Genomic DNA, 10,202 nt, shown 5'->3' on the forward strand with positions numbered 1-10,202 from the left:
GTTGAGATGGCCGAGTTGGTCTAAGGCGCCAGATTAAGGTTCTGGTCCGAAAGGGCGTGGGTTCAAATCCCACTCTCAACAACAATTTTTCATTTTTTATTTAACCCGTAATCTACATCCCCTTTTATTCAGCAGAACGTTTGCGACATATAAAAACATCGACAGCTTGTTCAATTGCTTTGTATTGCAAAAAAAGGAAAATGTTGTGTAACAATACTGTCGTGTTTTCCTTCACGTGTTAATTGCTGAAAAGTTTTTAGTAGACATTTTAATACTTAAGTCCATGGCACGGCCGTATCAACATATTTTATGCAACGGTCAAAAGCAATCCGTAGCAATGAAATCTGGAGGTGCAAGGGCCTATGAATTATACATTTCTTTTCTGTTCTTTTCTTCTCTTTTGTTTTTGTCTAAGAGACCATGATGAATTGATGATACTATCTTTGGTTGGGGGCAAAGGCCCGTGTAGGATAGGCGTTCGGCAGAACAAGCGAATTTCACAACGAAAAGTTCAATTTCTACGAGAGAAAATCAAGAAAAGTTCCTCAATTCCAAACAGAGAAAAATTGGGAGCTGCAAGTAGCATTTTTGTTTCAGGAAAAGCTTGAGTTTCAAACTCAAAAGCTTTAGCACGGGTGTAAATAGAGAAGTGCTACAGACTATAAATACTAAATTCATGAAATCCCTTGAGATTGTAAATTGTAGCCAATGAACAAAGTGCTTCTCTTTTTTCCCCGGGTTTTCAATAAAAAAAGTTTCCTCGCTGCAAAAAGGATGAATTCCCTTCAACGTTCAGCCTCTGTCTGTGCCTGGGCCGCTCATTACACTACACAGTACCGATTGACCCATGGGCCTCCAGTAGCAGGCCCGTTGCCCAACACTCACGCGGCCGCCTGCGCGCCTCGTTGCCGATCGACGGCGGAGATCTCCTTACCCCTCTGCTATAAGCACCACCGCAACCCTAGACGCGCCCTCTCAGCCTCAGCCTCCCGCCGCCGCCGCCGCTCTCTTCTCCGGAGACCCTCCCCTCCAGAGACCAGCGAGCGCGGAGACGCCGGAGCGAACCCTAGCCTGCCACCATGGTACGGACGGCGACCCGATCCGGTGGAATCCTTCCGGTTCCATGCCTTTTCTTGTTTGGTCTGATCCGTTGTGGTTTTTGGTGGTGGCGTTGCAGGTGCTCCAGAACGACATCGACCTGCTGAACCCGCCGGCGGAGCTGGAGAAGCTCAAGCACAAGAAGAAGCGCCTCGTCCAGTCCCCCAACTCCTTCTTCATGGTTAGGTCCATCACCTAGCGGAAATGTTTTGGCTCCTGTGTTCATTCTGTAGCGCGCCTTTTTCTTCTTGTCGAGAACACCACTATGCATTGTTGAGCACGCACACGTAGATACCGAGAAATACAATACGTGTGTTGAGCGTCTAGATGCTTCAAACTGTTACGGCATTCGGAGATGTGTTTATTGGCAAACGAAAATATAGGAAAGCAGGTGCTGACTGTGGATGCTGGAAATCGTTATTTATGTGATGGGTGAGGGCTCTGCTACTGGCTTCATGATAGATTAGAAATCTTTATTCAAAAGTTCTTCATTAGACGAGAAATCTGTGGGAACGGAAAGCTAAATATGTTAACTTGCAATTGGCATTGGATGCTATTTGTTAGGTTTTTGTGTACCCAAGCAATATTGTCAGAGAATTCAACATTAGCTTGGATTTCAGAGAAATTCTTGAGCCTTGTGCTCACATTATTTTAATTTTTGTCTAGTCGACTGACTTGTGGCCTGCACTAATTTCCCTGTAGCTCTTGTCATGTTAGCACCTGTCATGGTTTCTGTGTGATTTTCTGTATCCTGTTGATCGTAGTGATGATGTGTTTGTTATCTTTATGCAGGATGTCAAGTGCCAGGGCTGCTTCAGCATGTAAGATCTCTTGTAGTTTCAAATAATATGCTTATTCTTTACTTCTGGATACAAACATTCTATCTATCGTATTCCCCTTGCTTTTTTTTTCTGTTTACACTTGATATGCTATGTGATCTTACAGTTGCACTAGTTTTTTTAAGTGATTGTAAATCTATATACTGCTCAATGTTTCTAAACTGGATTATGATCGTGCTGCACATTGACCAAACTACACATTTGACAATTTTGTACTACCTCCAGTCACTAATATATGATGTTTTGGACAAACAAAATGAACTAGTTTTAGTTTTGGCTGTTTAAAATGTCTTGCACTCATGTCTGGAGGGAGTAGCTGGATGCATTTCTGTTGCAATTATTAGTGGTGCATGCTATCCTTGACATAGATTACTGGGACGGTGCTGTTGTGGTAGCTTGGCTGAATACACTGGACCCCTCATTGTATTCAAGTTGTGGATTTGGTTGATATTCTTGAATAAATTGGTCCTCATTGGGCTTTTATACTAGCTTATTAATAACCACTGTCTTGGACAGTTTTTTTCACACTAGTGTATTTGATTTTGATTTCAATGTATTTGGTCTACATGATTGCTTGATCAAGCAGATGCACCTTAAATATGTAGCCTATTGGGGATGTTCTCTCTCCATTTCTGTTCAAATATTAGTTAAGGACATTGTCCTTGTCACTGATCTGCTGTCGTGGGTAGAGTACAATGTACGCTACCCTTATTATTGCATCTTACCAGATTTGGTTGATGGTCTGCAATCTCCATTTGCCTTTTATAGTAATCTTAATAAACCACCTTGGATGTTTACACACTTAAACTACATGTTGGGGGCAGTTAAAAATAATCTTTTACGGATGTTCCTTTCTTGCTTATTCTGTTTAGTGGTTCCCCATTGGCATCCAACTTGATTTGGTTGATGGCTTGCAGTGTTCATTCGTCTCTTATAGTAGTAGCTAAATGGCCTGTCTTGGATACTTGGACACTTGTTTTCACACTTAAACCATGTGTTGTGTCTGATTGTCATTTTGATCCTAATGGATTAGCTGTACTTTACTTACCCCACTGGCCCACTGTAAAATGCTTTTTCCTAATGTTTAGTGTTTCTAACATAGAATTGGAATCTGTTAACATTACTGTAGCAGACACACTGAACCGAACACTTTTCCTGTGATTGCAGCACTACCGTGTTCAGCCACTCCCAGACGGTGGTGGTCTGCCCGGGCTGCCAGACGGTGCTCTGCCAGCCGACCGGCGGGAAGGCCAGGCTAACCGAGGGGTGCTCCTTCCGCCGCAAGGGTGACTAAACCAATCATGGAAATGCCCAAAGCTCTTGTTGGAGCTGCTAGTTTCCAGGATGTAGTCTGAAAGTTTTGCCAATGGCGGCTGCTATGTGAACTCCAATGCTCTTTGAATCTTTTGCTAGAGTGAACACCGGTACCTTTATATTCGATTGGGTAAGGAAGGTCAGACTAGCTGTGTGTCCTGGTGTTACTGGGCGTCAATGAATCGTTCGCTATTCCTGGTGATGTTTGGATGGTCTGTCTTCTATTTCTGTGCCTTGCCTACTGCCTTTCCTATGGCGGGCTTGGGCCACGATCGCTGCTGTTGCTGTGATGCCTTCTGATGATGGTGGGTCAATAGGAGTTTTCACGCCATGGCAAGCGCCTAAGCCTACCATCTAGCTTGGTACTGGCTCACCAGATATATCTCGCTGCCGCCTCGCGCAGCGCTGCTGCCCAAGAATTCCTTTCTAACACTAACAGTCCAAGATTGCCCCTGCAACCCCCCTCTCCCCTAACTCCGGAGGCACTTGGCGAAGAACATTAGTGCATGGGCTCAGTTGCAGAATGCAGTGAGTGCAACGGCCATTCTGTGACGCCGTGACTCCAGGTCGCACAGCCTGGCCGACGTCGGCGCATCGCTTCCTTCGGCATAAAGGAAGGAGCATCCACCCATGCTGCCGTGCATATCTCATATCTGTGCTGTATTGTGTGCTGTGTGACTGTGAGGCCATGAGCATCCCGTCCTGAACTTGAAAGGGCATAAAGGCTTTGCGTCTGATCCACGGCCGGGCATTGTGTCAGGCTCGCAGCATTGGTCCCTCGGGTTGCGGGGATAAAAATGACCGTGTCCCTGCGCATGTGAACGCGCCCCTGCCGGCTGCCGGCGACGTCGTCTGAACTCGGCAGACCTGCGGTGGCGTCGCCGCACGGCGACAAGCCGATGTGGAGGCTAGCTCCGCTCACCAAAACGATGTGCAGGAAGCCCACGGATTGGCTCTAAAATATGTGCCATGCCAGGCAGTTGGCGCCTCTCGCCGTCTGAAGAATGCTTCCACTCCAGGCGCACGCCGAGGAGGGAAAAAGCTTTTTCGCCTCGCCGCCGGTTGCACTGCGTCTCGTCGTCTTCGGCCGCCGCCTTTAACTTTGCGGCTGTCGCTTGTCGCTTCTCGGCGAGATTGTATATGTAGACCATGATTAGTTGTTGATGACTACGCTCGTATACCGTCTGCAATTTCCTGCTCTAAGACATGACGGGTGCGTCCCCGATCATTTGTTAATCCTAAGTTGCATATGACACGGCGTCATGATTTGGCATGATGCTGGAAATCATGCATGAATTCTCTCGGCAATATACGCTGGTTGTTGATCCAAATCATTCGCGTTCGTTCCTACTATAGTTGATTCTTTTCTTTTTAAACGAAGTTCCTACCAGTTGATTCAAGCGACCGATCGTCGTTGAATTCAAGTGCTGTCGATTTTTGCAATTTGCAAATGTTTCGAAGACTTGAAAGGGATCATGAGTAGTGTGTGCGCTACATATATCCTTTAATTTCAGAGTGAAGGTACCTTGCGAGATGCCATTTTTTTGTTTCTTTATTTCTCGATGTCACCTCTTTTTCTCAACATTTTTCAGGGTCAACATTTTCTTTTTCCGTGTATCGATGGAGCAAGCCTTTCTAGCTACTTTCTCTCTTGGTTTAGGCTATCCGTTTCCCTCTTTTGTTTTTTCACCTTTACGGATGAACTGCAGCTTCTTAGCAGGAGATCGAACAGATGCAAATCTTTGTGAGGGCTACCTTTGTCTCTACTTTCTCAAGTGGGGGAGCAACCTCATCATCACATATAGATTTCCATCACAGGAAGGTTCCCGGAAATTTCCCAGGGTGGATAGCTAGTAGTAGGATCATTCATTCCTGAAAGAAGCCGGCCAAATAGAAGCAAAATGCGGCTCTTCTGACAAAAGAAGAGACGACATGTTCGCGCATTTCTTTCCCAAATTTACAGAGGGGTGACAGATGCAGACCTAACAAATTAAATGACCAATGCAAAAGCTGAGGCGTGTAGAAAGCTTCGACACAATAATATTGATTAGGGAACCGTATTCTAAATCGCTGTCCATATTTTATTTAGTTTATTAGTAAAAATTCAGGTTACTTCAAGAATAGAGGAACTCTGTGGGAATGATGCCTCATAAGATCCGGTGAAAATTTCCAGGTCGATGCTCACAATTCTTCTTTCCAACTTTTAAGTTTTCTTGCGCTTGTAAGTCATGAACATGTGGTAGCTTCAGTGATATGCAGAAGATCAGGGATTATCTCTTATACTGGCGTAAAGATGCGCCTGGATTATCTCTTGTAGGCAATATGTGCTTATGATCCTGAATGGGGTCCGGGTTTGGATTTACAAGACACATTCGTTTGGATGTTGCTGTTACCGTTTGTTTTACGTACGCCACGGCCAACATCAGCACCTTGAAACAAATGCAACTTGATCGAGTACAAATTGTCGTCTATCTCATGCACTAACATAAATCAAAACATCGCTTTCCAATCCATCAAAAGATTTCACAATCTTAAGGGTAGTAATCAAAACAATAATGCATAATTTCAACTTGACGTTGCATATGTTTACGTGGATGTAGACTTATTTTTTTAAAATGAATCAGGCAGGAGAGCTGCCAATTGTATTAAAAAAGGTGAAGCTCAGGGGAAAACAACAAAAGAAAAAAACAACACAAGCACCGATAGGTTGGATTGGGTCATCAACACATGTCACACCATATCATCGCACTTAACTCAACTTAACAACACACGGACGGTTGGATTTGGACATTAACACGCGCCGAACTCAACACATCTCAAGCGGATTTAACTCCGCCCGACAACGACAGCAGAGCCGAAGCCTTTCCGCGGCACCCACCAACATTCATGCTCATGTATTCGCCGAAACCTCCAGGCGTGACCCTACGTCAACAGGGGAACCGATAGAAGCAGACTGCACCGCACCGAGAAGGCTACCGCCATGCGGGACCCTCTGCTGTAGTACCGCTGCAACACCACACTCCACCTGATAAAGTGATACCACCGAATCCGAACCACTCGCAGGCTGCCTCGCAGTCACCACCACGATAACACAACGCGTGGGGGCCTCGCCACATCCGCCGTTGGACTTCATGTCACGGATCCGTTTCTTTTGTTGCCATCAGAGTGGTGAGCAATGTTGCCTGCTCCACAAGATCTCCATCGATCAGCTAAGCCGCTGCTGCAGGTCGACTTCACCTTGTTGCTTGACCCGCGCAAAAACCTCCGCCGCCATGTCGGCGAGCCAGAGAAGTCGCTTGCGCCGTTTTCCGACGATGTACCGCACCAGGTAGTCCAGCCAAGTTGAGCAACCCACCGTGGTCCGCTGCAAGCCTAGTTGTCCCACGATGTTGATGCCGCAAGTACCGTCCTCCAACGCAGTCCCACGCCACACTGATCGTTGCCAAGCAACGCCAACCGCCACGGTCCACTGCAAGCAACCGATATCGACAACCATGCGACAACCCCTGGCCGCCACCATAACTGCGATTATCTCCACGTGGCCTCGGCAACACCCGTCCAGCTTGCCACGCGACGGAATTGCCACCACCAGCTGCGGACACCCATGATCAATGGACTAGCAATGCCACAAATCGAGATAGATCTCTAGAGATGACACCTCCAAGGAGGGCACGACGCCAATGGCGCTGCCGTCGCTCGTCCAGGATCTGGACAGGGTTTTCACCTAGAGGATCCCGTGCAGCAAGGTTGTAGCTCAGACATGATGCCCCCAACAGGGAGAATGACGCCCCTAGGGTGCCGCCGTCATGTCCACCAACAAGAATGCCGGTGAGAACTTTGGCCCGGAGCATCCCAACCCCTCGCTGCACGCTCACGGCTCGGCACTCCCGGACCACAGTCATGGCAGCCCATCCGGGGCGGCGTCGCTGCCGCGCCTCCATGCACCACGCCGTCGTACCTCCACTCCTCGCACGCGGCCACCACCGCACCACCTCACCATCATGCGTCATCGGGCATCTCCTCGGGGCGTCTCCACCTTGCACACGTGCCTCACCACGCGAAGCCTCCTCCACGTCGTGCAAGCCCCCAGCAGCGCCCAGCCTCCTCCCTCTCCTGTCACCGCCTCCGCAACTCCTCAATCGAGGAGAGGTGGCCCGACAACGCCCGTAGCACCACCTCGGTGCCACCAGCGCGCCCCTGTGCCAGGCATCCCTGCCGCGCCTCCATGGCGTCACTAGCACGCCTTACACAGGCCACCCTAACCGTGACACCACGCCACCGCCATTGGAGACACAGGAGCTGCCGTGTAGAAGTGCCTCGATGACCACCGTGGAGCAGCGGCCTAGGTCTGGCTAGCCGCCGCTGTCCAGCCACACGCACTCGGCACATCTCGCCTCCGGCCGCCGCAGCCCAACAGCTCGCACCCGCAGCTTGACCATCTCCCCAAATGCCTCCTCCGCCACTCTTGACAAGCTCTAACCACCACGCGGGTGGGAATTGAGGGTCCCGCGGCCGCCGTTGCTGCTGGCCATGAGCTCATGGAGCATCACCATCCAGGCCACCCCCGCCGCCAAGAACCACTCAAACGGAATCTCGGCAAGCTCTGGGTGCCCGTGCACCCGCATCCTCCATCTCCCCGCTGCCGTTGCCACCAGACAACGCCGTGCCGCGCGCGGGCGTACCATTCCCAGCTTTGCCGTGCTGTCTTGGCTCGCCACTCGCCGGCCGCACCCTTGGCCTCTCCTCTCCCTACAGTACCACCCCTCCCCTAGGTCCCTCCTCTCCCTACGGCTCCCCTCCTCTCTTTCCAGCAGCGGCCCTCGCCACACCAGGCGGTGGCACCGCCAGCGTGGGGGAGGCCACCGCCACCGTGCCAGACGGCAGATCCGGCGCCGTTAGCACCAAATCCGACCGTGGAGACCCGGGATCCGGCCTTGCTGGCCCCGCCACGTGCTGCCTCACGGCGGTTCCCTCCGGCAGCCCTGGCGGCCGCGCCTGCCAAGGGATGAATGAGGAGACGAAGGGTGCCCCGCCGCCGCCATCCTCACAAGCCGCGCGGGCTTCTAACGGCTGGCTCAGGCGGCTGTGAGGCCGTGGGGAGGTGGAGGAAGGGGCGGCGGCGTGGCGGCTGCGTCCGCCCGTGTTGCTCATGTAGATTTATTTGGAATTGCAAATAAATTGAGATGTGGATCTGCAATTTATTGCATTGCACCGAAAGGATACTCGTGCATGTTTGAATACTGATACTAAGAGAGAGAAGTCTTCTTCATAAGCAAAGTTCAGAGGTTATATTGCATGCATTTTTTCTAAAAAAAAAAGGAAAACCCAAAGAAAACAATATAACAATGTACTTGGTGCCTCGCGATAAACTGATAGCAAAACTCATAAACATATCTGCGGAAGAATGATCACGGAATCGGATCACAGGTTTTGTAGAGCAGATGGGCCAATTTATAATGTGTGGTTGTGTACTCTAATGTGTAATCTATGATAGTGATCTTGACTCGCAAGTCCATTGGATGGGAACTGCATGTGACGGGCCAATGAAAATTCGATGACATCCATGGGAGGCCAATGAAAATAATTTACATGCTTAACCTATCTCCTTGGCCAGACATGGGTACTTTCTTGACTTGACCAATGGAGCCCAAGTTTCGTACTCACAAAATTTTATTTGCAAAAGAAACTTTGCTGGTATGTAGATAGTCAAGTAAATATTTATTCATTTAGTCATTTACAGAGGAAAAATGTTGATCTGTGTATGTAAACATATTCCTGAGGAAATTTGGTGCTCTGATTTGGACTAGTATAGGACTGGTATTATGTTATCTGGCAGCTTGAAGCAATCATGTACACTGGATTGTGAGAATCATGAACATTTGTTGAACCCAGTGGTTATGTTGGTTCCAACTGAATATGTTGAATGTGATTGAAGATTTTAGTTCCTAAAATGATCTATGCTCCTTAGTAATCATTGTTTGTTATAATTCTTGTCCATATTGGCTGTGTGCATCGGTTCGGTGCAAAGGACGGAACCTTATTTCAGTTTTAGAAATAAAAATTCCTTTATATAAAGGTAATCATTGGTTTGGAGGTTTAAGATTCATGGTTTGATAAGGAAGATTCATGTTGTAGTTATGGGAAAAACCCCTCCAGATCCCCATAGCTTAACATAAAAAGATGGACGTATTCCCCTGCAGCAGCAAAGAGAAAAAAATTGATGCAAAAAATCATTAGCTCAGGTTTTAAATCTAGTTAAGAAGTTATTTTGATAGAAGAGATTCTAGGCAATCAAAAAGAATGAGGTGAGGTTTTGGAAATGCTTTCTGTGGGGAACATTGGCCACATGGGACCACATCTATATTACTATAATTCAACCAATTGTCACCCTTCACATGACATAGATCTTATATAATTTTTTTTCAGTTAGTTAGGAGGCAGGCCACTATGTTGAACTTTATGTGGCAATGAAGATGTGGCTATAGAGCAAAATGTAGGCGAAGCATTTTCAAATGTAAAACAAAGCGCACCATATTCTTCAATAAAAATAGTGCATATGCTATAGTCTTAGCGTTATTTCGTTTCAACCTTTCAAATTCTTATACCCGTATCCAAACCCGTAGCAAGATAACAAACATATTACTATGAAAGCCAAACCATCGTCATACATGAATTACTTGAAAAGCAAACATAAGCCATCCTAGTCGAGTGAGTCTAGCACAATTGTGAATACATGGCCTATAGTTTATAGACTACATGCTGTAGCACTAACTTATACACTCCCATCAAGATATCAATGCCGAAATGATACAGCTTTCTTGGCTATGGCTAGCATGCATGAACTTGTCTAATATAGCGGCTCAGACTTGTCTCCCTAACCTATGATGAGCAGTGTATATTCATGAGCAGAAAATTGAACCGACCCCGTCTTGTTAAATTGGGAGCCTTTTA

General features: G+C 47.7%; 1 protein-coding gene and 1 non-coding gene across 2 annotated transcripts; both read left to right on the top strand.

The window, feature by feature from the left end:
- On the top strand, positions 1-81 carry TRNAL-AAG (transfer RNA leucine (anticodon AAG)). Its single transcript has one exon. It is a non-coding gene; the product is annotated as a tRNA-Leu (tRNA).
- An 843-nt stretch (positions 82-924) lies between these two features.
- On the top strand, positions 925-3,453 carry LOC117864161 (small ribosomal subunit protein eS27). The gene is made up of 4 exons (XM_034748175.2): positions 925-1,082; positions 1,178-1,279; positions 1,891-1,919; positions 3,105-3,453. The coding sequence occupies exons 1-4, from the start codon at positions 1,080-1,082 to the stop codon at positions 3,229-3,231; spliced, it is 261 nt and encodes an 86-aa protein (XP_034604066.1). The 5' UTR covers positions 925-1,079; the 3' UTR covers positions 3,232-3,453.
- The last annotated feature ends 6,749 nt before the right edge of the window (positions 3,454-10,202 follow it).

Source organism: Setaria viridis, chromosome 7 (genome assembly GCF_005286985.2).
Source record: "Setaria viridis chromosome 7, Setaria_viridis_v4.0, whole genome shotgun sequence".
NCBI classification, from domain to species: domain Eukaryota; kingdom Viridiplantae; phylum Streptophyta; class Magnoliopsida; order Poales; family Poaceae; genus Setaria; species Setaria viridis.